The sequence below is a fragment of the Anabrus simplex genome, chromosome 5 (genome assembly GCF_040414725.1).
Source record: "Anabrus simplex isolate iqAnaSimp1 chromosome 5, ASM4041472v1, whole genome shotgun sequence".
Taxonomy (NCBI): domain Eukaryota; kingdom Metazoa; phylum Arthropoda; class Insecta; order Orthoptera; family Tettigoniidae; genus Anabrus; species Anabrus simplex.
The window spans coordinates 180094927-180122453 of NC_090269.1; the positions used below are offsets into that span (position 1 = coordinate 180094927).

At 37.4% G+C, this 27527-nt stretch overlaps 1 protein-coding gene across 11 annotated transcripts in view; it reads left to right on the forward strand.

The window, feature by feature from the left end:
* tou (toutatis) overlaps positions 1-27527 on the forward strand; it is a 1002029-nt gene that overhangs the window by 876180 nt on the left and 98322 nt on the right. For all 11 annotated transcript variants that reach the window (XM_067147191.2, XM_067147194.2, XM_067147190.2 and 8 more), the window contains 2 exons: positions 2614-2792; positions 18397-18542. In XM_067147191.2, the coding sequence (XP_067003292.2) occupies positions 2614-2792; positions 18397-18542 (325 nt within the window). The remainder of the gene's footprint in view (positions 1-2613; positions 2793-18396; positions 18543-27527) is intronic.

Below are 27527 nucleotides of genomic sequence, written 5' to 3' on the forward strand. Positions count from 1 at the left end.
GCCACACACTGCAGCACATATAACATGGGGCATACAACGAACTGTCGCAGACTCAATAACCTTTGAGTTGCGCCTTTGTAGCCAGTCTGTCTCGCATAGCCTCTTCCACTTGCACATTCGTTGCGAACCAAGGTTATTGTAGTGGTTCCTTTTCCACCTGCTTAACCATCGGGCAGTACCTAGGCTGCCTTTTACACCATCTCCACTGTACCAAAGTTCATCTTCTCCAGTCCAGATGCCTTTGAGGTTTTTACTTGTAACCCTGAGCTGGGACCCTTTTTCAGATGCTACATACCAGGTCATTGTGCTCTGGGACTCCCGTGATGTTGTAGTATGGCAGATATAATAGTCACAGATATGAAGATAATCCTACTAGATATGGATGATGTGTTTGACCACATAAAATGACATGTATCATTCTGGAAGAGTCGAACCTCTTCATTTCTTTGCCTGCAATTTGAATTATGTGGATAGTTCTCTCCTGTTTTCCATTAGAACAATCCACCTATAGCATGAATGTCTTTCATAGTATTCTAAAGATCAGCTAAGGATTTAATGAAAAAGTAGGTGGACATTACTCACAGTTGCACATTTTAGTAGGCCCATTTAGCTTGAAAAATGCTAGGATCTCAAAGGAATTTTAACAAACAAATCAAATTAATGAGACCTTCATACAGTAGTAGTTTGTGAAAAGGAGGAACTAAAAATGTATTTTCAAATAGATTTTCAGCTTATAGAGCATGTGCAAAGGATGTAAGTGCAAATCAGAAATGGGCAATGAGATACTGTGTGAACAGAACCCAGAGTGTTTAGATTTTGCACCTGATATGCTACCTTTCCATTCCTCTTCTGTTGGCTTGGATCTGGCACTTCTGGCAGGACTGGTTGAGAGAGCACTAGTTGCTAACTCTGAGCCATTCAGCTAGAGTATGTAGCTTTCAGAACCACTGTGAACATGAAATAGACTTTCATTTTATTAGACCGTGTCTAGTATGTAATAGTATGAGGGTAATTCCAGAAATAAGGTCTCCTATTGTTTTTATAAATACAGAATCTTGTTGGTGTGGCTGTTGGTCACAATATTGTGAAGAGTGTTTCCCGCGCTCGCATATAAACATGCGCTCGCTGTGCTGAGGCATGCAGTCTTGGCTTGGCAGCTGTTGAAAATGGAGCTCCCGTTGGATGTTACCGCCAAGTGCATGGATGTCAAAAATGTTCGTAAGTGGTGTGAAGAGTTTGCAGCCGGTCAGACTGAAATTCACACCAAACAAAGGATCGGGAGACCATCAATTTCCGTTGAGACTGTCGTGAAGGTTGAGCAAATCGTGTGTGAAGATCGGTGGATCACCCTGGATGATCTCAGCACTTTGGTTCCTGAGATGTCCCGAAGCGCCGCTCACAGAATTTTAACGGAAAAGCTGAAATACCGGAAGGTGTACGCAAGATGGGTGCCAGCACCGATGATGAGGTGAAAGATAAGGTTCACAACTTCCTGAACAGCATGGCGGCGAGCTGGTTTGACATGGGCATACAAAAACTGTCAGAGCGTTTACAAAAATGCATCGACCAAAATGGGGATTATGTAGAAAAATAGCTAAATGTTCAAACCGTAAAATTATGTAAACCATTGTAGAATATTTGTATTCATAAAAAAATAGGAGACCTTATTTTTGGGATTTCCTTTGTATTTAACATCTTTATGATATGTACCACATTTGACAGATACATACAGTTCAGTAAGCCGGGTGTCCTAGAGTAACAAGTGCCATGATGATTTTTAGTCCAAAATCCAAATGTGTCAACAGCCTCTCTGATTTACCTGTGCAGCTGGATGGTCCACTCTTACTAAAGATGAATGCTCCAGATGCATACTAGAAGCAAACTATTCTTTATACAAGTTAAAGCAATTTTCATCTAAGTGATACATGTGCTGTGGGTCATTATTTCTCTGACAACATTGTCACAACTGAATTTTGAGAGATAACAACAACGTGCAAACTTCTCTCCTAGTTAAGGTATATCAGCTAGTATACTATGGTCATTTTATAAGGAAACAGTAAAAAATCACTTGGTAAAGTTTCTCCTTTGTGTGTGGTGAGATGTTTTCATTTCAATATTTTGAGAAGATTGCATAATTGATGCTCGAGGTCATTCTTATTTCCTCGCATTGCCTGTTTCCTCATACCCTTGACAGAAACAAAGGCTAGTACTCTGCGATGGAGTTTTCAGAACCACAAATATGGCTGAGAATTTTTTGAGTCATCATAACACCTTTTAACTTGGCACAAGACAGTACTGTTTTCAGCACACTGTATGCACGGTATAGGAACAAAATAGATGATTAAGAATCATCTCTGTTACAGTGATCTCTATAGGTATTTTGAGGAAACAGAGCTATTAATAGCTTGCAACATATGATAAAAATTTAATTTACACTTTAAATCTCAGTTCTTTGTATGCCTCCCTTCATGTAAAAGAACTTTTGAGATAATGTTCTTTCATGATTGTTCCATATCTTGCAATATCACAAATAAGGAAACTGAAGAAATCTCACTTTCTGTATTGTTTTGATACATGTCTTCTTGAGTCTCTAAAAGTTTAAAATTGATACAGATGCATTGAAGGAGGTGGTGCAGAGTTACGTATTCCTGTGTTCCCTCCGCCTTCACCTGGGGGTTCTCAGTGTGAAAGTCCTGCACCTTTAGTCCTTACTCTGGAAGAAATGATGCAGCTGGAACAATTGAAACGGTGTGGTATTCCTGAGCCAGGAGAGGCGAAACCCGTCCCTGAAGGTGAGTATCTTTGATCAGTAATGATGAGTACTTTACACTGAAATTCAGGTTGCTGTTTGAAAGTCAAATAATCCTTCTTTTAACCCAATGAGCAGTACTGCGCGTGGCCCACGGGAGTACTGCTGTCTATTCACGTTTCATGTTGAATGTTTGAAATTGTTTTGTGACATCGTACTGGCGGGTTTTTAGAACAAAGTTTGGGTATGTTTGACATGTTCAGTGAACATTATTCCGTGTTTTATCACATCTCGTATGTTCTGTGATGAAGTTCTGTCGAAGCATCTGTAGTTACATGACGTCAATTCTTACGCAATTGTGCTAAAAATTACGACAACACCCGGGAACAGTTTTCTATTGTTGTTTCCGATGAATGCATTGCATGACTATTCCTTGACAACACACATTATTTTTCTTTTCGCCCATCTCTGGTTTCCGTAGAAACCACCGCTCTCTGATAGTAAACAAATACATGTCGTAATGGCGGGATCAAATCGAGGATGCGAGCTTGCTCCGCAAGATATAAGTGATATTTTGACTAAAGAGGGGTCGACGAAATTTATATTTATGATAGTGACAGTGATTGTATTGTGTCCGATAAGAGTGAAATTGTTTATTCCTTGGAAGACGACAGCACGAAAATTGAGGACGAAGTGCAGCGCTCCGCTGTTGCAAAGAACGCTAAGCTGTGGCTGTTCAGACTGAAGGAAGAAAGTAGAGTTATGTAGGCAGGTTTCTTTCTACGCTTTCTGCTCATTTTGAACCATCAAATGCAGGGGTTAATGATAATCTTCACATGAATGATAATGACAATTCAAGATATGAAGTGTCGATTTTCAAAGAAATTGTTGATCTTAATATTATGAACTTCATAGTGTCGGAAATGAACAAGTACTACTTATTCGTTACGGAAAATACAGACGTAAAGGAAAAGTCGAAGTTACATAAGTGGCAAGGCATAACCAAAGAGACTCTTCATGTTTTCCTGGCAACTGTTTTGTTTTGTTTATTGTTTGTACTGGAAAGGATACGGAAGTTGAACACAATGAAAAACTTGACTGTCTGCGTCAGTACCATACCATAAAGATATTTTGATTGGTGAAACTGTTGTAAAATAAAGTCAGTGTGTTGTAAAGGGTACCAACTTGATCACATATAGAGAATAATTATATTTTTGTCAATTTTACTAGTCCTTTCATTATTTTGAAAAAAAATTAAAATTTCTATGCCACTGATTTCAATTAAATTGATGGTATAAGTTTTGCACCGTAAGTGTAAATTATGTAAATTTATTAGTAGATAAAGGTTAGAATTAAAATAACTTAAAATTAAGAATTCGAAATTTTCAAGAAAAAACTCGCTGATCAAAGGGTTAAAGCATCCTTATGGCTAGTGATATTCATTACTGCTCAGTATCTTGTATTTGTTTCCTGTATCCTGGGAACTTCTGTTGCCATTGGCTTTTATTTCTTGCTGTCTCCATAGCCTTTTTCCTGTGATTTTAAAGTTAAGCTCTACTGATTGTTTCACCTCCTTTTATACTAATTCTTTTAGGAATATCAGCCATATATTTTGTCATTTTATATTGTTTAACTATGATATTTATTTCTGCAGTTCATCTTTCTAAATGTACTAACTCCCATGGTATTATTTAAATTATATTATCCAATTAAGAAGACAGTGAATAATATAATAATTGTGTATAGTGCAGCCTTGTAAGGCAGACCTGATGATGAGGGAGGGTAGTGTTTGCCATGCAAAGTGAACTGAATGTCATTTTAGTCTAGGGTGGTGTGGGGTAATGTGTGTGAACAGCGAGAATGTAAGAGACATTACAACTACCCACCCTGTTGACTGTATGCAATTAAAATCTCACAACTTTGACAAATTTTGTACCTACATTAGGCAGTCATTTGCATAAAATATCATTCAATGTAAAATCTGAAGAAAAATAAATAAATAAATAAATAAATAAATAAATAAATAATAATAATAATAATAATAAAAAGAAGGATATGATCTCGGGTACTGTACAATTTCGTATTTGATGCCATTCAGGCTGCCTGCACATCAGTTTTGATGTTCTGTTTTACTCTAGAAACCGGATCTGTGTTGGGCAAACTATGGCTGAGTTTTAATTAATTTTGTTGGGTAAACACCAAATGAGAAAGATTAAGGAAGTACTGACCACTATAAAAGTGCAAAAATTCGAGAAAGGTTCAATACTTCAGTCACACCATGAGAAACAGAAGCAGATATCATCTACAGCAAGAAATTCTGCAAGGAAAGATAACTGGAAAGAGAGGCATTAGCAGGAGACAAATCTCGTGGCCAAGAAAACCTTAGAGACTGGACTTGCAAGACATCAGCAGAGTTATTACAAGCAGCTCAGAGGAGAGAAAGCACAGCCAAAATGGTTACCAAACATCTGGAACAGATAGGGACTTTAAAAAAAAATGTGCCACTAGAGATCTTTTACATGCTAAAATCTTACAACATAAGAGTTGAGGATGTGTTTGAGATATTATTATGACAGCTCAGATGCAGTTTATGGGAGCAGAGATTGTCATCTATGGGATACTGATTGGAGGTTGATCAGGTATTTATATGAGACTGTGGAGTGGGTAGGTGAAAAACTGGGTGTAAATTTATAGATCTTAACAGGTAGGTAGGAGATACAGATCTGTGCCTGGATGACCTTCACTTCAGTTAGGTACAGACGAACAGTCAAAAATTGTTGTATCTCTTTTTCCAGTGATTTTAAAGCTAAGCTCTGCACATTGTTTCAACTCCATTTATACTTATTGTTTTAGGAATACTAGCCTATTTTTAGCCTCATATCGTATACTAACTGCCGGCCCCGTGGTGTAGGGGTAGCGTGCCTGCCTCTTACCCGGAGGTCCCAGGTTCGATTCCGGCCAGGTCAGGGATTTTTACCTGAACCTGAGGGCTGGCTCGAGGTCCACTCAGCCTACATGATCAGAATTGAGGAACTATCTGACGGTGAGATAGCGGCCCTGGTCTAGAAAGCCAAGAATAACGGCCGAGAGGATTCATCGTGCTGACCACACCACACCTCGTAATTTGCAGGCCTTCGGACTGAGCGGTGGTCACTTGGTAGACCAAGGCTCTTCAAGGGATGTAGTGCCATGGGGTTTGGTTTGGTTATAGTATAGTAACTCTAGTAATTTTGTAGCCCCTTTTTCTAGAGGTACTAACTCCCATGATGTTATTTAAATTATGCAGTTAAGAAGACCGTGAATAATATAATCGTTTTGTTTAGTGCCATGTTCGGCTTTGCACATTCAGCTGGATGCGTTTTGCAATACGGCTCGTAGTTTCTTACTCATTGTGTCGGTCACTCTCCCTCTACCCTCTCCTCTCCCCTCTACTCTCCCCTCCCCTCCCCTCTTCCTTCTCTCTTCTCCTTGTGCTATGCACTTGCATACTACACTACGAAATTATAAGCATGAAGGCCTTTTCACCTGTAGAGATCTCAACTTTCAGCTCCAAATTCAGATGTTGCGGTGCTATGTTTTCCCTATCCTGTATGGTTTCGAAGGCTAGATGCTCACACTTTGCTGGAGAGGCAGATTGAAGCTTTCAAGATGTATTTATACAGAAGAATGCTTCAGATATCCTGGGTAGAAGGGAAGACCCGTGAGGAAGTCCTCAACAAGTTAAATAAGAAAAAGCTTCTGACAATCATCAAGGAGTGAAGGCTCGGGTACGTCAGGAGAGGTGAATGATATGAACTTCTCCAACTCATCATCGAGGGGAAAATTGAATGATACAGATCTGTGGGGAGATTGAAAAATTCCTGGTTTAAATACTTGTGTCGCTGGTATGGACGAACTTCTATTGAAATCTTTTGAGCTGCTATTTTGTGAGTCATCATCATCATAATTATCATTGTACAGTTCCAGTTTTCTGGGTACTGTCAATGAGCCTCTTCCACTTCTTCCTGTTAATATGCAACTTGTCATGAAGAACATCATCCACTGTCCATCCTCTGGTAACTAGATCAACCTTGATCATGTCCATCCATCGGGTTTTAGGTCTTCCTGCAGGTCTTTTTCCCTCCACCTGTCTTTCAAATTTATTCTGGCTGTTGTTGTAGGCTCCATCCTCATCACATGCCCATACCACCATAGTCTGGATGTGCCGATTCAGTCTAATAGGGATGTCTTTATGCTGGCTTCTTTCCTCACCTCTTCATTTCTTAACTTGTCCATCTTGGTCTTCTGGATGGTGGATCTAAGAAATTTCATCTCTGATGCTTGCATTGATGAGAATCTCTTTTTGTGAGGGTGCACACTTCAATACCATAGGTCAATATTGGTATGATATACCTGTTAAACATCATCAGTTTGGTCTGTTTTGGAATAATGTTATCCCATAAAAGCTTTCTTACTTGTTGGTAGAATTCTCATCCCTTTTGCACTCTGTTTGTAATTTTCTTTCTGTCCAAATTATCACTGGAGATTACACTTCGAAGGTAAGGAAAACTATCCATATACTCAAGCTGGTGGTCTCCTAGTTTTTTACTTGCTGGATGCCCTTTTCTGTTGACTGCCATCACCACTGCCTTGGTTTCGCTTATGTTGTGGTTATATTCCTGGAACTGGGATTGCCATACTAGGACAATTTGGTTGGAAACGTTCAGTGGAGCCACAAATAAAACATACACAAGAATTATGTGGCTTGGAAGAAAGAGAAGGAGCGGTTTTAGTAACCTGTGGAAAAGACATGTTCATTGGAGGGGGAACTAACGCAACCTGTAGCTGGTCGGCATATCTAATACCTTTCGGCAGAAACAGTGATAGCTTCCAATTGAGCAAAAGTAGCTGGTCGCGGTGAAAGAGCAAGATACAACCAATAGTTAGCATTATGTTATTGCTATGGATTACACAACAAGGAACAAGAGAGATAAAAAAATTTTAAAATATTTTGATCGTACCAAATAAATGAAACACACACACCATGTTAATACTCTGAAAACAATGTAGAGATATAAATAATAGTTTAACCAACGTGACAACTAAAAGAAAGGAAATGGGAAGCGGTTGGGAACCCTGCCAGGTCTGTGAGAAGGTAGTGCTTTGCCAGTAAAACGAAATTAACGGTGATCCCAATTGAACACTACATTTATTGAATTTTAAAAAAATTGGAAAATGATGTTACAAAACAAGGCTAAGAATGAAATACAAATTAAGTTAACATAGTAAATTAACAAATTGTAAGATATCAATAATGTCAATAGTACAAGCTTCAGCTTCACGCCAACGACTTAAAAACAAAGCAAAGAAAATTTTAAGTCATAATTTGAAGTCATGACAAGGTAGTTTCATAAGATACGATACCAACTTAAAATTGCGTGTAAGAAAATTAGCTCTCAATTTAGCAAGGCCTATCCCTCTACAACCAAAGAAGTTAAAGAAAAATGCACGTTAACATATCACCACATGCAGGTTAAGACATTAACAAGGGAAAGAAAGCATGTTAATTTTTAAAAATCCTAACTAAGAGCCCGATCAAGTAGTCGCCTTTTCAAAAACACTTCTGAATAAGGTGCATATTTTAAAAGGGAATACGTTAAGGTGAAACAGGACTACTGGAGACAATCCCAGAGAAAATTAAAATTTACATATTTATTACACAGTATGTAAAATCAAAGAAAAGGGGAATGCCTCCAGCAAAGGGGGTTTGACTAGGGTTACCAACTGAAAATTTCCAAATGCAGGACATTGCTTAGCAAAAAGCAGGACAATTAAGAAAAATGCCTGACAATTTCATTCGATAACAAAATTATACATATATTACACACAACTTTTTACAAAAGGAAATACCTTACTTAATGATCAGTCCTTGCTGCAGTTCATTTCCTTGAAGTACATATTTATAAAATTCTTCACACGACACATCTTTGAAATTGAACTTCACAAGTAACATTCCTATCACTGATTCTACCAACAAACGGTTCCTTTCCTTTGTCCATTGAGCATTTATGAATGAAAACACACGTTCATTAGAGGCATTGCTGCCTGGTATGGCAAAGAAAAACTGGCAAATGTTTAAAAGTTCAGAAAATACCTCAATGTTCTGGCACTTCTTAAAAAAAAACTAGACCATTGTTGGTCTAGTGTTGTATCTTTATCCAAAGTTGAAGTTTTAGAATAAGCCCTTACATTGCAGAACTGGTCGAATAATTTTGAATCATCTATTTCTACACCTTTTGACTGTAAGTACTGAATACATGGTACAATATCGTCAAAGCTGAGGTCTTTAATGTTTTGAAGTGTCAACCATTTGAAACGCTTGAATTCCTCTATAGGATGCATCCATTTATCAAAGTACTCAGTGCAGGTTTCATAGAAACAAGATACATTCTCCATAAACACTTTGCATTCTTTATCCAAATCATCTTCTGAAAATGTATTTAACATCTGTCTGACTTTAAGGGGAATGAATTGACCTTCAAGTCTGCCTTTCAATGAAGATTGGACATATTTTAATAGTTCAAGCATTTCTACAACTGAATTATGTTCTTTCTCAAGTGACAAAATTTTATAATGAAAAATGTGCATGTTTGAGGAAAGAAGCAAAAGATAGAGCTCTGAAAAGTCATTTTCAAGGAAGTTTCTAATTGATGAAGGCACTGACTTCCTACCCTGAGAAAGAAAGTAAGATTTCAGAGCTGCGAACAATTGCAGGATTCTTTCAACTGCTGGATACAATGTTAACCACCTAGTCTTAGTATGATTTAAAAGCTGCAGATAATTTACATCAACAAATTCACAAAAGTCTTTCAGTTCCTGAGTGCGCACTGCATATATATGAAAGAAGTTGAAAATTTTCATCACCATAGACTCAGTATCATCAGGAAGAGCATCAGCTCCATGTTGCAAACAGTTATGTAGAATGTGAGCAGGACATCCAACACCTACTATGTTTTCATTCAAGTCTTTTTTGAGAGCAGAGAATACATTCTTCCCTTCCCTGCGTGCAAGGCCTCCAAAATTAACATTGGCATTGTCTCCAGAAAATGCAATGCATCTGGAAGTAATTTTATGCTTTTTGAGAGTATCTGAAATATAGGAGGAAATACATTCAGAACTTTCATTTCGACACGCTTGTAAATCAAGAACTTTTATCTGAATGCCATTATTTTTGTAATCTAAGACTTGGATGACAATTGGAAATGACTTTAGTGCACCATGATTGCTTGCATCTGTTCCTAGGCCAAAAAATTGGAACTTTATTGTTAAGAGTTTCAATTATAATATCTGTCGAGTGAGGAGCAATAACATTATTTATTATGGCTTCTGTTTTAGTTCTTGCACAGGTCAGTTTCTGTGCTACTTCAGAACCTAAGAACATACTCGTATTCAGTTTAGCTGTGCAGTCCATTGATTTGTACGACTGATGATGGAAAACTGTTAGCTTCTGCGGCTTGAACTTTTTTATCATCTGGTGAATATTTGGGAGTGACAAATAATAACATTGAACATGATATTGACCTAGTTCTCACCGTCTTTTTGTGTTTTTCACTGTTAACGTGTCTTTCCAAGTCACCAACACCTTTGTATCCGACATTAACATAACTAAAGTCAAAGAAATATTAATATTTATTTATTCCACCTATTCAATACATAAAAAGTGATTTTAAATTATAGGGACATGTTTCGCCCTTTATTTAAGGGCATCTTCAGCCTAAATCTCAATCTGAAGGATAAAAAATCAGGATTCTGATTGTTCTTAATTGTGGTTGATTTTTTTAAAAAATAAGTTACAAATGAAAGTGAGGATGATGTAGGAAATAATTAAGATATTCTTAAAAATAAAGTCTTAATAAAGTCTTACAAACAAATAGATGTAATTTATACACTTTCTTGAATGTCCTTGTCTAAAAATGTGGTAACAAGTTGCATATTGGTAGTTCTATAAGAACGCAAATTGCTACGTTGAATCTTGTAAAGCAGCACCCTGTGTTGGTTGAGGGCGTTAGAGAAAAGTTTGGATCCTAAACAGTTCAAACATCAGAAAATGATGAAGAATGTTGCTGATTACTCCAAGTGGAGTTTAAATACAATTTAAAGCTAGTAATGAGACGTTTTTGCCGCTCACTTAAACTATGCTGTAAGGGCAGAGTTATAACATGTAATTAACATAACTATCACACACTGCACATTTCGCTTCACTTTCACTGCGTCCGTGAGTAAAGCAAGGATACTTATGTTTTAGTTTATCCAAAAATTTACACTGTCTTTATTTAGATTCACTCCTTTCAGGCTGCGAAGATGACATACCGGTACGTAATAGGATGCAATGAGATTAATATTATTCACTCCACTTGCTGCATACTCACATTATAATTTACTGCGACAACCAGATAACCAAACACGATAGCTGCAAATCATATGGCAAGCACATGTAAATTGTAGCTCTCGACACTTCCAGTTTCTCTCAACATAAACGTGGAAATGAAGCGTGTTGATTGGTTGATTGATGCCTGGACTTTGAGTTCAATATATCGAATATTAGTATTACTTATTTCCACCCTCGGAAGTAGCGCCCTGAACACATGGAGTTGATGTACGATACAATAACATGTTGTCTTCAGCTTAAAACCTAAGTGAGCAATCTTGTAACGAAAAATGCCGGACAATGTCGATAAATTAGAAATGCTGGCCGGACATAACCAAAATGATTGAAAAGCAGGACTTTGCCGGACGGTTGGTTGTCCTAGGTATGACTAGCTGAGAGAGCTAAGTCATTTGAACTTAAAATTGGTGAATAGAAGATACCCCAGGCAAACTCCGGTATGGAAAGAAATTTAAAATAAGAATTTACATTTAAAGGTTAAAATCCAAAACATGAACCAAATAGTGCTCACCTTGGAGGGCCGGAGGTCCCATCAGACGGAGGAGAAGACTGCTCCCTTCGCCGGTCACAAGTCAAAGATGACAGATACAAACTTGGCCCTGGCCAAGTCGCCAGGAGCCGGAAATGGGGCAATCAAGAGATAACCAATTAACACACCTGCGGGTCTTGCATTCACTAATTAGGAATCGCGTTGTTTTAGCCAATCAGGGCTCTGAAATTTTTTATGAGGAAAGATCTTTACATCTTCCAGAAATTTCCTTTCTGATGCAACAGGAAATCACCAATGCAGGCACGTCGAGCTACACCCTGCCACACAAGTTATTAGCTTAAATCCAGATGCTAATTACACAGTTATTTACATTAGAAAATTTTACACAGTAACCAAATTAAGACACTAAAAGTTCTTCTTCTTAGTCCACAGTCAATTTTTCAAGGCAAGACAAATGAACATATTTTACAAAATCAAATAGAACAAAATCAAAATGAAAACAATGACCCTTTTGCTTCAATAACATACTCTAACGGTCTTTTCTTGATTTAATACCGTAACACATACGTTGAGTCTGGTATGTACTTCCTCTTCTGTTTCACCCCAAATCATGATATCAGCAAAGTCCACTGCATTCAGTTCACCTAACCTTTCCTTGACGTTCATTATATTGTCCATAACAGTGATGAACAGTAGTGGGGACAGTGCACTTCCTTGGTGAACTCCACTCTTGTTCTCAAACCATGCTGATCAACCTTCCCTAATTTGTACACAGCTAGTACAGTCTTTGTACAACTGAATTTTTCTTACCAATCCTTCAGGCACATTTCTTTTCCTCAGACAATCCCAATACTTTTTCAACAGCATGTGGGTGCTAAAAATTAGATCCATTGTTGATCTGTTACTTCTGAATCAATATTGCTCCTCTTAACTGTGGTTCAATGATGGTTCTCAATCTCCCTTCTATGATCTTCTCTAGAATTTTTAGCCCATGAGACAGCAGGGTTATTCCTCATGCCACTACCGTAACAACTAAAGTTCGAATCCCAGTGTGAATTTTTTTCTTTTTCCTCCAAATGAATACACTGTGATTGGAGACATTCAATAAATTTCCCATTTCTTTGAAATCATTTAGGAAAAGGCTAGGAAAGCAACAGATAGAGAATCTGCCACCTGGGCGACTGCCCTAAATGCAGATCAGTATTGATTGACTGATTGACAGCAGGTAGTGAACACGTCTAGTTTGCCCGAGCTAATTTTGATGCTACAGTAAAACCTCGTTAATTCGAAGTCGTTGTTACTCAAAGAGCGGACTTTGAATTATGTGATTTCGAATTAACCACCAATTCGCAATTCAGAAGTACCAATCCTTGCCGCATTACAAAATATTCTAAGGCCCGTTCCTGCATGCAGTTAACCTTGATTCACAGTTTATAGCTTTCAAATGTCACGAAAAAAGATATATTTCCAAAATGTATCTAAGAAGGTGCATTTACAGTATTCAAATAATGCACCTGGATATCTCACTGGCAAACATAACCTCACGCAACGAAAGAAAGAAAAAAAAAAAAAAAAAGCACGATTCAAAGACGAGGAGAAATCTATGCTGGCTCCCATGTGCAAGTGCTTTATTCATTGGATTACTATACTGTATGAATTTTAGATGCCTTGTATTTACATAGAAATTACCCGATGCCCTTAAAAATCGAACTTTCCTATGACTATCCTTGTACGATTTCCTGCCATGGCACTTCTCTCGTACTTCAGAAATGTAAATACTTGCCACGTCACAAAGTATTCTAAGACCCGTTAATACATGCCCTCACCTCGATTCACAGTTTAAACCTTTCAAATGCCATGGAAAAACCTACTTCTGAAATGTATCCAACAATGTGCATTTTCAATGTTCAAATAATGCACTTGGATAAATCACTGACAAACATAACCTCTCTCAACGAAAGAAAAAAATAACACAATTCAAAGACGAGAATAAATTATGCTGGTTCCCCTGTTCAAATGCATTATTTTTTGGATTTCTGTTCTGTTTGCATTTTTAGATGCTTTGTACTGGCATGGAAAGTGCCCGACGCCCTTAAAACATTGTGGCTTATCGAACTTTCCTATGACAAGGGGATAAAGTTTCTCACTTCCAAGTGCATTGTAACGCACTACAATGACCCCCATCCCTCACCCTTGTACGATTCCCTGGCTGGCACTTTCTCCTTTAATAAAGTCATAAGACCGCTTGGGCTCGCTTTAAAGTAAAGCGATGCAGTTTCATCGGCAATGACAATATGGTTCATTACATGAGTCACGTTTTTTCGTCAACAGTCGGCATCACCAGTGTTCGCGGATTCTGTTTTTCCGCACACTGCCTGTTGCGTGATGTTATGGCGTCCCTTAAAAGGTTGAATACAAAAGAATTCCGATTTCATTCAACTTAGCAATCATGAAGCGCACTGTAGACCCACCGAGGTGAGTGTAAGTACGGAAACAAAGAGAAAGCTACCCCTCCACGTTCCGGAACACGCATTCCATTATGACGCAGATAAATTTCGAGTTGAAATTACTTTGTAATATAGGTTACTATTGTTTTAAAATGTAAAGGCAGTTTCGAATTAAAGTATGAATTTCGGTAATGGGGCCGACATTGTACTTCGAATTACGAATTATCCGTATTTCAAATTAAACCATTTAAATAACATGCAAAACTCTTATCTCAAGTTTCCGGGAACGAGAGCTTCTTCGAATTTGGTGAGATTTTGAATTAACTGATTTCGAATTATCGAGGTTCTACTGTAAATGATTCACTCTGTTTTGACATGGCATATTATTCACACACGTCAAGAGAGCAAGTGTGTCGTATATTTCCAAAAGGAGTCTTCCCCAAAATTTATAATTTTTGAGTTAGTGATACTAGTGCCATCCTTTTGAAAACTTGCTCGAAAATCAGCAAAATGCAAAGGCCGAAATGCACCCATTCCAATGTAATTGCATAATAAAAATTTGTGTTTGTTCCAGAAAGTACTTTATCCAACATCCTGTTTGTTCCATAAGGTTCCTTATCAAATTTGTTCCAAAATGGTCCTTTTCCTTGGTTAATGGGATAGCTGTAATTGAAGTGTGTTCCATAACAGACCTTCTCCTTTCTAATTTTAGTGTATTGCATATTACTGAATGTTTCTTCAATATATTATTTGCCTCTATGTTGGTAGAAGTACCTACAGTATTGTTGTCATTGGTAAAAGTGGACAGTGAAGTGCCAATTTAATAGTGACAGTTTATTTAGAATTTTTGAACAGCGAACAGTATTGTACGAAAGTACCTAAATATTTATTGACATGGATATAAACAGTAATGTATTGGTCCAGCAACCAAGAAGCGGAAGAGAAAGAATCAGAGATCCAAGTAATCAGGAAAAACACAGGACAAAATTGTACAGGTAAGAGCTCTGGTACTATTCATGTGTAAGAGTCAAATAAATGTAAGGTTGAAAACACCAGGCTCCTGGCATTTTAAGCTCCAGTCGTCAAAAAGCTTCATCATAAAAAGGTGTAGGTGTGGTAATACCCTAGTGAAAGGAGAAACATTCTACAGGACTGTGGTGTATTCAAAGGACTTTTTAAGAAAGAAAAAGTGGTCACAAGCATCGCCTGAGAAACCCTTCAATTGGAGCACTTGTCAAGGTAGGGAAGTTAAAGAATATTGCAGACCTTCTGAAACATTATGGAGACAATTGGATGAGTGAAGAGAGACTCATTTTACTCTGATTTAATGAAATGTCAAGAGATACTGAGGAATGGAGAACATGTTGAGGTACCTCCTGCTGATGATGTTTTATCTGAAAATCTTCAAGAAGATGACACTCATTTGCGAATGTAAGATATTGCATTTTTTTAAAGATAGCTCTTTTTTGATTGTCAACAAAGATCCCACTCTGATAATTCAAAGGAAACTTAAACAAACATTCAAGAATGCATCGTTTCTTTTAACTGAAAAAGAAAAGTCGAAGCTCATCAATATGAACCCTAGCTTACCAACTGCGAAAGCGCTACCGAAGATCCACAAGGCCGGTGTTCCCATATGCCCCATAATAAACTATAGGCCAAGCCCTTTATACAAACTTGCTCAGTTTATTCAACACATTCTTAAAAAACATTTCGCTTTTGCTGCTCAAAAATCCACTTAAAATACTACAGAACTTATTAAGAAACTAGATAAATTTAACTTGCAACCGCACCACACACTGCATTCTTTCAATATCATTAATCTGTATCCAAGCATAAAAACGAGCAGACTTTTTTCTGTCATTGCGAATAATCTGAATTCTAATCCTCATTTGAGTAAACTTGAAATCTCTGATTTTATGTCTGTTTTAAAATTACTACTGGATAATAATTATTTTACATTTGACAAGGTTATTTATAAGCAAAACGGCTTGGCTGTGGGATCACCGGCCTCTGGCATCTTAGCAGAAATATACTTAGACTTTCTGGAACACAATGCCATTGAAAGGAATGATAAGTTCAGTAATATTAAGTTCTGGGCCAGATTTGTGGATGACACGTTTGTCATCATCGAGGGTTCTGTCGATGCACTGAATACCCTTTCAGACCTCAACAACATAGACCCTGATATCAAATTCACACTGGATTCAGAAACTAATGCTTCCATCAACTTTTTAGATATAACGAACACCAGACTCCCTTCTTCATTCTCATAAAATATACAGAAAACTTACCCATACAGCCTCAACATTAAAACAAGATTCCAACGCATCCCTATTCCCACAAATATGTTACAATAGCTTAAGTTAATCGCGCGTTCAAAATTCCAATGATGAAAGCAGACCTAAATGAAAATCTTAATACTATACGTGCAATAGCCAGGTTTAATGGTTATAATAAGAGTTTCATCGAACGTGTTATCAACAACTTCAGGCATTGCTCTAAATCGAACTTAATAAAAGGTAATCCCAGGCCTAAGTTATTCTCAACTTTTACATTCAATCAAAATATCTACAGGGTTACCAACCTATTCAAGAAACAACGTCAATATTGCTTTCCGCACCAACAACAGAAATATGGATATTCTCCACAATTCCAACCTGGTCAACAAATCAGACCCTTTTACTAAGTCAAGAGTTTACAGGTTTCAGTGCAGCGACTGTAACGGTTCATATATAGGACAAACTGGCAGGAGCAGGAACATCTCAATGCAACTAAATACAATAGGTTTTCCGCAGTTGGTCAGCATCTACAAGATTATAAACACAAATTTAATGGATTAGATCAAGATTTAACAATATTAGCCACGTTGAACAAAGGCCCGGTACTAGATATCATGGAAGCCTGTTACATACATCTAGACCAATACTTTCAATCCTAATCTCAACTTGAACGACATATCTGAAAAGCCCAGAATTTTATTTCATTCTCTTATTTCAGTTCTCAACAGTGTTAAACTTCCTAAAAACAGCTTATTTTTTCAGATTATACGTCACACGTTATTACGTGATCCTTCCCTACCACGCCCACCTGACTGCCCCCCCCCCCCCCATCACCCCTCCTCTCCCCCTTCCTGACCCCCCCCTTTCCCCCCCCCCTCCCTTAACGATGTTGTACACTTCCAGCAAACTCTAGCACTTGCTCCATGCCACTCTCCACGCATACATCAGGCCGTTCGAGGTGAATTTCCTACTTAGTGTCTTACCCTATTTTCAATATTTCATTTTAACTCTTAACTTTCTTTTCATACTTCAGGTTCCAAATTAGATCGAGAACTTTCTGGCCATATATCTACTTTCTCATTGCCTGCAATACGATCCACTTCTTTGAGTACCTCATAATTGATGGCTTCTTTTTATGAGTTGATATTACAAGCCACCATCAATCTTACTTATATTACATTATTATCAATACTCTGTGGAAGGACTGCATACGACGTCAGTTTTTGGATGTCCATGTTTTATTTTCACTTAGTGTTTAGCAGTGCTACGCTTGAGACTTTTTAACCATTCCAAAGTGATCAAGTCTTTAAACATTTGTTAATATCTTCAATATCATTTTATACTTTGACCAACAAGCACATAACTTGTTTATATTCTTTTAAGCATTGTATTTTTACTTCATCCTATTAATGTCACTTATTACTAAGGGTCTATTATATGTACTACATACTTATATATCTTTGTTCATATAACCTGTTTCAGCTGATGATGGTGTCCATAGACACTGAAACAGGTTGTTATGATCATATTAACAACAAATTATGTATTGGAAAAAGGTGGATCAATTAGATGGTGGGAATGAAACCCACTGTTGCAGCCCTGAAGATGTTTTTCCGTGGTTTTACATTTTCATAGCAGCAAATGCTGGGACTGTATTTTAATTATAGATGTGGCCGCTATCTTTCTGATCCTAGTTCTTTCCCGTCCTTGTGTCGCTGACAACCTCTGATGTGTTGTGTGTCATAAAACCACTAGCAAAAAGAAAAAAATTAAAGGATACTTAATTGTCATAATATTGCTCCACAGAATTTCTCTATAATGCCCTAGAAGCCAGTGATGTGAAGTTGCAGACTAAACAAAGTATAACTTACCAGGAATGCACAGAGATTTTAAGGGACTAATCCACTAATTTTTCATGGATATACAGTTGAATGCGATATTTTGCTACTGCTTTTCTCAAACTGTATTCCTACTTTTCTTATTAAACTGTAAATGTATTTCAGAACTGTGTCGTGGCTGGTGGCGCGTTACAGACCAGGACCAGTTGCAGACTATACTGGACTGTTTGCACTCCCGTGGAGTCCGTGAACGTGAACTGAAGAGGGTCATGACCAAGTTCATGGATCATGCTCTTGAATCGTGTGGCAAGGTGAGTGTATTGAATAGAGGAAGTTACAATATTTCTTTATTGTTATGGGCCTCCTTTTTGATCTGTAGTGAAATCAGTGTATAATATATACTGTATATATTTCAAACTGTAGATAGCCTTGTATTTTCATATATTAACCCCACAAATTGTTTTATTATTCCCAAAGTGCCTCTAAAGAAAAAGTTGAATTCTTACTATTCAAATGTATCATGACTTCATTTCCATGAACTTGAGTAAATGTGCCTGTACCCAGTCTATAAAATTCGAAAAATTGCCGTAGATTGTGATACAGGTTGATGGATACATGTTTTCCTTATGCTCAAGTTATATTTAAAACTAGCTATTGAACCCATCATTGGTGGGTTAGTTTTTAACAATTGCAATGGTAATGCTATGTAGCGGGGATGAGTTGCAGCTGAAAAGCAAAAGAGAGACAGAGATATCACATCTTAGTTAATAAGTTATTGTTGTACAGTTTGATTGGCTTAGGGCATAGTAGGCCACCACACTTAGTTTTCTTCCAGCTTGGCAATATTAGGACATCCAACATCAAGGGCGTCCTTCATTTCATCCTCCCTTCATGATCCCCTTTCCATGTATTATTTCCTTTGAGTTTTCCTTCTCATTTTAATGGTTATATAAATTATTCTCCGCATCATTATGGGCTGAAGATGATGTGGTTTTGCACCTTATAAAAACAATCACAACAATGGCCATCATCACCATTTAACTCGTTACATTGATGAATGAACAATACAGTAAAACCTCACATTGATGAATGAAAAATACAGTAAAACCTCGTTTATCGGGGCTAACTGGGACCAAATGCAAACCAGACAATAGAAAATCGGAATAATCTGAGTAATGTGGATAACAAGCAAAACAATATCCTTAAATATGCAGACTTACCGTTTATGATAATAAAAGGCCTTGTTTTGTAATAAAATTATGTAGGCCTACATAGTATTGTTTACAAGACAATAAAAAGTATAAAATCTTAATCACATAAAATAACTATCAGAAGATAACATTGCTTTCCGAACTGTAACGTTTATAAGTGAAACTCTATTTCCTGGAGCATAATTAACCTGTGTATTGGGATATTATTTCTGTTTAATTATCCATTATTTGTTACGCCTGTTTAATTGGTGTATATCTACCATTTCTAATTATTTAAAATGTGTGATATGTAATTGTTGTGTCGTTGATGAGAGCTGGGATTAGCCTCTAAGAAGAATCAAAACTTGCATATGCGCTGAATGCTTTTCTTCCTCGAGCGAGCTTGACTAGGCGCACACTGCTTCTGTCTGTGATTCAAGATGGATGTGCGTATGTATGTGTCCATTGGGGCATGTCCTGTGGTCGGCGAAATGGAGTTTGATACTCCAGGATAGGTTAACTTAGTGTATCATATTCATCCGTGAACATGCAGGACTGATTTGTTACGTCTTTATTTAAACGTATGAATGAGCGATTGTGGGGTGTTAAAAATTTTTTACAAACGGCTGTGTGCGGATCTTAAAGTGTTTGAATTTGAAGGGTTTAGAATTATCTTCCTTTATTTTTATCTCGGCTGATGCAAGTAATCTCAAATTAATATATATTTGATACTGGAACTCTACTACCCATTGGTTTATTAAAGAAGATTTTACCTTAAATTGACTCAACACAAGAAAACGTTATGATCGAGCTTGATGGCTGCAGTCGCTTAAGTACGGCTAGTATCCAGTATTCGGGGGATAGTGGGTTCGAACCCCACTGTCGGCAGCCCTGAAGATGGTTTTCCGTGGTTTCCCATTTTCACACCAGGCAAATGCTGGGTCTGTACCTTAATTAAGGCCACGGCCGCTTCCTTCCCCGTCCTAGCCCTTCCGTGTCCCATCATCACCATAAGTCCTATCTGTGTCGGTGCGACGTAAAGCCAATAGTTATTAATGGTACCATGGGAAGTAGAAAATATTGTTGACTTGTAACTACCTCACAAGACTTTTCAACAATGATTTTCTGCACTTGATTTTATTTGAATATTCTTCACCGACCGAAAAATTGTTCAATATGGGTTAATTTGTAGCTTCTTGTCAAAAATATTTTGGAACCATTAGACATTATTAACTGCTCTTATTTATTATTAACAGGGTAACTGAGGTGATTTGGAATTGCATATATATGGGCCTATGGGTGTAAAGATTGCTGTGTAAGTTAATTATATCATCATCATCATCATCATCTTCCTTTCAAGTATTGGGCCATGTGAACCGTTACGGTCTTGCATTTTACTTTTTGCAAGACTTGAAAGCAATCAAATGTCCTTCCGACGGGTTGCTAGCCTGAAGGAAGGTTAATTATATCATTGGAGTATATTTCTTTTTATTCCCGTGTTGTGGCTTTGTTCCTTTTCTTCTTATTCCGGAGTTGCGTATTTTATTTTACTTCCATGTTTGACTGTCATTGTAATGTGTACTCTTTTTGCATTATTATTTTGTGATTTTTGCCTGTGTTTTGTATTTTCTTGTGATGTGCTTATTCTTCTTTTTCTTCTTCTACTGGAGTTTGGTTGTAATTGTACATCATAAGTCCATCATATCGCTTCCAAGGGCACCTAATGTTAAATTCTATGATGGAGATTTTGTACTCGGTTAAATTAAATGATCTTGATCCCAAGAATTTAAAATTAATATGTTTAATGTATTTCTATACTTATTATCACCATGGTATGTAGAGAGTTGAAATTTGATTCTCCTAATTCGTAAACATTTCTTGCCACTCACCATTCTGATTCACATTAGTGTTTTGTTTTTTCTCTTATCATTATTCTTCTTATTTCCGAATTTGGCCGTCTATGGACCGCATTGAACTTAAGGCGTTCTCTTCTTCTTCTTCTTCTTCTTCTTCTTCTTCTTCTTCTTCTTCTTCTTCTTCTTCTTCCCCTCCCAGAACCTCTTCATCCTTTCACTTCTGATCTTCCTTTCTTTCTCAGATATGACCCGTTTGGGCCTACATTTTGGTGGTTTCTCCTGGAATGTTTTGATGCTGTCCACTCAGCTTCTAAATTCTTTTCTGTTGTGAATCCTATCCATTGTAAGTCCACTTTCTATTGCATCGTTTTTTACCTCTTCTACCCACTTCGTCGAAGCTTTCAGTTCAATGATGTACTTGAATATTTTCTTAGTTAGCTGTTTCTCATCCATTCTTTTTAGATGCCGGTAGAATTTTAGCCTTCGCTTTCGCATGCTGACAGTGATTTTTTGGTGTATTTGTGAAGATCATAATTTTTTCTATTCCTCCACTCCCCATCAACATGTTTCTGTGGTCCTAAAATTTTCCTTAAGATTCTCCTCTCCTTTTTTTTCGAGATCTTGAAGCTCGCCCTTTTTATTCATTGTCAGGCTCTCTGAAGCGTAGAGACTCTCTGGCTTTACCACTGTCCTGTAGTGTCTAAGTTTCGCCTTTGTTGTATCTGCTCTGGGTTGACCTGTAAGCCAATTCTAGTTTTCTAATTCTTGCCCTATTCGCCTCTTTATCCAGTCCGTTGGGTTCTATCCATTTCCCTAGATATTTAAATTTCTCAGTTCTTTTTACAGTCCCATGCTTCGCTTCTAAGTGTCTCTCCCCTTGATGTTGATATTCCATTATTCCATGTATTCTGTCTTCTCATATGATACTTTGAGACCCTTTTCTCAGCGATCTCATGTAGATTATTCAGCATAATTTGGGCATTTTCTTGGTTGTGAGCCAAGAGGGCAAGATCATCCGCGACAGCCAAACACTTAATTTCTAAGTTCTGTCCTTTCCTCCCTAAATGTATTCCCTTTATTCCTTTCACTTCCAAGGCAATTTTAAAGAGAATTGGTGATAGGCAGTCCCCTTGTCTGACTCCCATTTTTAATTTCAAACGGTTCAGAAATTTCACCAAAGAATTTGACTTCTGAGAAAGTTTCTGTCAGGGTCTGTTGTATTAACATTCTTATTTTTCTGTCAATTCCAAATTCCTCTAGGACGTTAAATAGAGTCTGCCTGTCAATTGAATCATACACTTTCTTAAAATCAACAAATACAGTAGAGTCTCCTTAATCCGAACTAATTGGGACCAGAGTCTGTTCGGATTACGAAATTTTCGGATTAACCGGAAAATATTTTCTAAAAATAATGTTATTGTGTTTACGTCCCGCTAACTACTTTTACAGTTTCCAGAGATGCCTAGGTGCCAGGATTTCCTCCTGCAAGAGTCCTTTTATGTGCCAGTAAATCTACTTACACAAGGCTGGCGTATTTGAGCACCCTCAAATACCACCGGACTGAGCCAGGATCGAACATGCCAAGTTGGCGTCGGAAGGCCAGCTCCTGAAACGTCTCAGGAAAATAGTTTCTACAATACAGTACAGCACATACTGTAATTTGAAATGTCTATTCTTTAGCAGTTAGATTAATAAAATACTGTATAAAATTACAGTAGAGAAGCAAACGACAATGAAAATGACATTAGCGAGTGGATGGAAGCTGACTGTCATCAATTATAAACAGTCCTAGAAATTGTAGCTATGGTGGAGAAAGAATCTGGAGTTGATGAGGAACAGAGTGGTGATGAAGAAGACCACAATGAACAACTAGTGTCACATTCAGATGCTGCGGCCACCTTAGAACTTGCCGTACACTACGTTGAGCAACACTCCGCTGCTACGCCCACTGATGTGATGTTTATGAGACGCTGGTTTAACGCTGCATCTTCGAATAGGTCCCAATCACAACGGCACAAGAAACTAACATACTGTGTAAAGATAAACGACCAGTGATTGATGGTTTATGATGTGTAATTATGTTTACATTAAGTTATTCTAGTAAAATATGACTAATACAATGCAAGTAAATCTTCATTCTATAATATGTTCTTTCATTTCAATAAGGAGAATTTTTTTAAAATTGAATATTTCAGTTCAGATAATCAGACTTTCGGATTAACGGGGTTCAGATTAACGGGACTCTAGTGTGTTACCACAGTGTTCTGGCTTCTCAGAGCTCTTATTCTGAGAATGCTCTTCAGGTTAAATATTTGTTCTGCGCATGATCTTCCTTTTCGAAAACCAGCTTGGTACTCACCAATGAGATGGTCTGCTTGTTCTTCAACTCTTCTCAATAATACTTTAGAGAGTATCTTATATGTTATTGGGAGTAAAGAGATGCCTCTATAGTTATTGATGTTCGTCCGGAGACATTTCTTGTGAATTGGGTGTATAAGAGCGCACTTCCAATCATTGCGGATCTTTTCATCTCTCCAGATTTCTCCTATGACGGCGTGGATTGCTTTTGCTGCAGTTTCTCTTCCGAACTTCCACATTTCTGCAATAATTCCATCTTCACCTGGTGCTTTGTTGTTTTCAAGCTCATTTATTATTTCTTTGATCTCTTCTAGACTCGGTGGCTTGGATTCTTGGTTATCCTGAGATAGATTTTTCGTATCCAATCTTTCCACGGATTCTGCACAATTCAGCAACATTTTGAAGTAATCTGCGAGAAATTGACAATTTTTTGTTGTTGTTCGTTACTACACTACCATTCTCCCGCTTGAAACACAAACTTGATGGCTAGTATCCCTGTAGTTTCTCTCTGAAGGTTTTGTAAAATGCTCAAGTGTTGTTCTTTCGAAAATCATCTTCTATCTTATCCATCCTACTTCTCTCATAATTTCTTTTCTCTGATCATATGATCTTAGCTGTTTTCTTCCTCTCTTCCCTGAAGGTTACCCATCTCTCTTCGGTTTTGTTGGAATGCCATCTCTTCCATGCTTGTAGTCTTCTGTTCAAAGCTTCATCACACTTTTCATTCCACCATCTGTGTTTTCGTTTCCTCGCTGGATCCCCCAAACCTTAAGCTGCTTTAAACATTGACTTTTTGGTCTTTTCCCAGCTGTTCATATTCAGCTTCGACAATTTTTCACAATATGTCTCTTTGTTTTGTTTGAGTATCTGCATCATTTCTAAGCTTCCTCTTGATTCTCTGTTCTGGTTTGTTTGGTTGGAATCTTACTTTAATCTCCGAGAGGTAGTAGTCCGAATCTATGTTTAAGTTTTTTCTTACCTTGACCTTCAAGATTTCCCTTTGGTTTCTGGTCGTAATAGCAGCATGGTCGATCTGAAACTCCCCCAGAAACGTGTTAGGAGATGCCCATGTTTTTTTCTTGTTCGGGAGTGCCTTGAAATGAGTAGACATGAGTTTCAAGTTAAAATGTCTGCAGAAACTGATTAATCTTTCGCCATTTTCATTTGTTCTGTTATGTGCTGGGTAGTCCCCCACAATTTTCCTGTACCTTCTTTCTTTACCTATCTGAGCATTGAAATCAGCAACCAAAATTTTCACGTGGTGTTGTGGAATTTTGGACGTTGTGTCTTCAAGAATTTCCCAAAAGTCATCTGCCTTCTCAGGGTTGTCATCGTCATTTATCGGCGCATGTGCATTGATGATCGTGTATGCTTTATTGCCAGATCTAAAGGACAGAAACGAGATCCTCTCTGTTGGTGAGGTGAAATTGGTGATGGACTCCACTTTGTAAATTCTATAACCATTAGATACCATGTGATTTTCATCAAAGTATCTTGTCTCTTGAAGTGCAAGTATGTAAATATCTCTTTCTCTCAAAACATCAGTAAGTTGTTTTAATTTTCCAACTTTTAGGAGCGTGTTGATGTTCAGTGTTCCGAGCAGATGTTTTTACTTGGTTCGTATCTTTCTTGAGGAGGTTCTGGGAAGCTCCGACTCTTCCCTGCATGATGTTCCAGGCTCTCCAGAATCCAAAGGCCTGGTTGCACCGCTCACGGCGGTGGGGGATTTCCGTTTCCGGCTGCCCACTGGAGTAGTTTTTCCTGAAGATGTTTCCATCATGCCTTACGTTGTAGTTGGGAGGGTAGGCATTGCCTGCTCCTCCGAATTAAAACTGAGGTTGTAAGCCTCTAAACCATTGGGAATCTTCCTCTTCTGCTTTAGAGACCGTTGACACTTTTCTTTTGCCTCAGTTGATCTGCGGGTGTTTATTTGGAGGAACCTTACTCACACCTGTCCTGCATATCTACAGGAACCTCCCCTATCAGCCATTGGGGTTGAGGCCCCCCATCCCAATATCTTATGTAAGATCATATCCAACCTCTGCTTAGTTCCTGGAGTATGTTTACGGCCGTTCCTCTGCAGGACAGACACCTCACATTGCTTGTCTTACAGATGGCTGACATTATGGGCCGGCTGTTTGGTCTAAACAACGCCAAGAATTGAAAGTAGAATGCACATCTTCTTGCGGTTTCTATGGTAGTGATGGCAAAGAAATGACATTATGGGCTGGCTGTTTGGTCTAAACAACGCCAAGAATTGAAAGTAGAATGCACATCTTCTTGTGGTTTCTATGGTAGTGATGGCAAAGAAACAAAATGGTGCCAGTTAGGGCAGATAGTTTAGTCAATTATATCGAGTGACTCTCTAGATTGTGTTATCTATGGAATAAATGAAGCAATGAATAAGATGGCTGACACTTATGGCATAAATATTAATAATAAATATGACCCAAAAACACTATGAAACTAGAGTAAATTTACTAGATAACACTACCACAAACTTGGCACTCAAAATGAAGCAACAAATACTCCTCGGAAGCCGGATATTCGACGCAGCACCATAACACATGTAGATTCTCTTTTTTTTTTTAAATACGCTTTGGTTAAGCAGGCCTTGCTTGTTAGTAGTAGCTTGGTTTGGTCAACATCATTCCCTTTCTTGTGTGATTTGGTTCTGTAGTTTTGGTGGAAAACTCATGTTTTCTTTAACATTATGTGATTGTATTGGAGAATGTTTTACTATGATTTTATATTTAATAATTTAATTTGAAGACTTAATTAATTTGAGATTAATTTCAACTTCCATTATGGTTGCATTTGAGATGCATAACTAATGTGAACTTGTTACCATGATTATTATTTAACCATTTTAAATGAAGGTTAATTAGGTTGAAACAAATTTCAACTTTCATTAATTGCATTACATAATATTCATTTTAGAGTGGATCCAATTAATTTATTTATAACTATGAAAGGAACTATGCCACTGGCCAGTATTTGATATTTATTTGAGAATTGTTTTTGGTTATCCATCAATTTTTATTTTAAAACTTTGCTAAACACTACGAGTATTTGAAACATCTCCCATTTTGATTAATTGTAAGTTAAATTTTTATTACGTATTAAATATTTTGTTTCCACCTTACAAAAGTCTTGTCTTATTATTTGGTATACTGAATGACATTAGTTGCTTGTCAAGTGTCTATTGTCATTTCAGTCTAAGCCTTTTTACCTCTGATTAATTTATGGGTCCCTTCCACATTTTATTTATTTCATTTACTGCGGCCAAGGTAAGTTGATCTAGTTTCTTGCTCTTATTTTTGGTTGTTTGCACCGTGTTAGTTTTTACATGTCCTTGGGCCATTGCACGAACCGTCACAATGCGATAAATCAAAGAATTTTCCATAGACATATCCACGTTCTATTTGATCCCACCATGTGTATCTTATGAATTGCAAGTTTTAGATGACAGTGCTTATTTATGGGCAGGACTATTTATCCTAAAGTTCTAGAAGCTAGCAGTTCTATTAGCTGGGTCAAAAATTAATACATATTATAGATTATATTGGAAGTATTATATTGGAATTAAGAGATATATGCTAAGAAATGCAGTTCCCATTGTTGTGATAAAATTAATTGTCAAAAACCATTGTAAAGTAGGTTTTGAAATCTGATGATATATTCCATCATAACCTCTCTATTAGTGTGGCTATGGCAATTTATTCCATCATAATCATGCAGACATTGAAGATAACATCTTACATTAGCATTAATTGCTGTGCGTATTTGTGTACAATTTGGCTGCTTACTCCTATGTTTCAGCTTCATGTCATTTCATAATGTAGGCAATTTATGTTCTGAAAATGTCAGTATTATTGGTAAAACTTGTTGT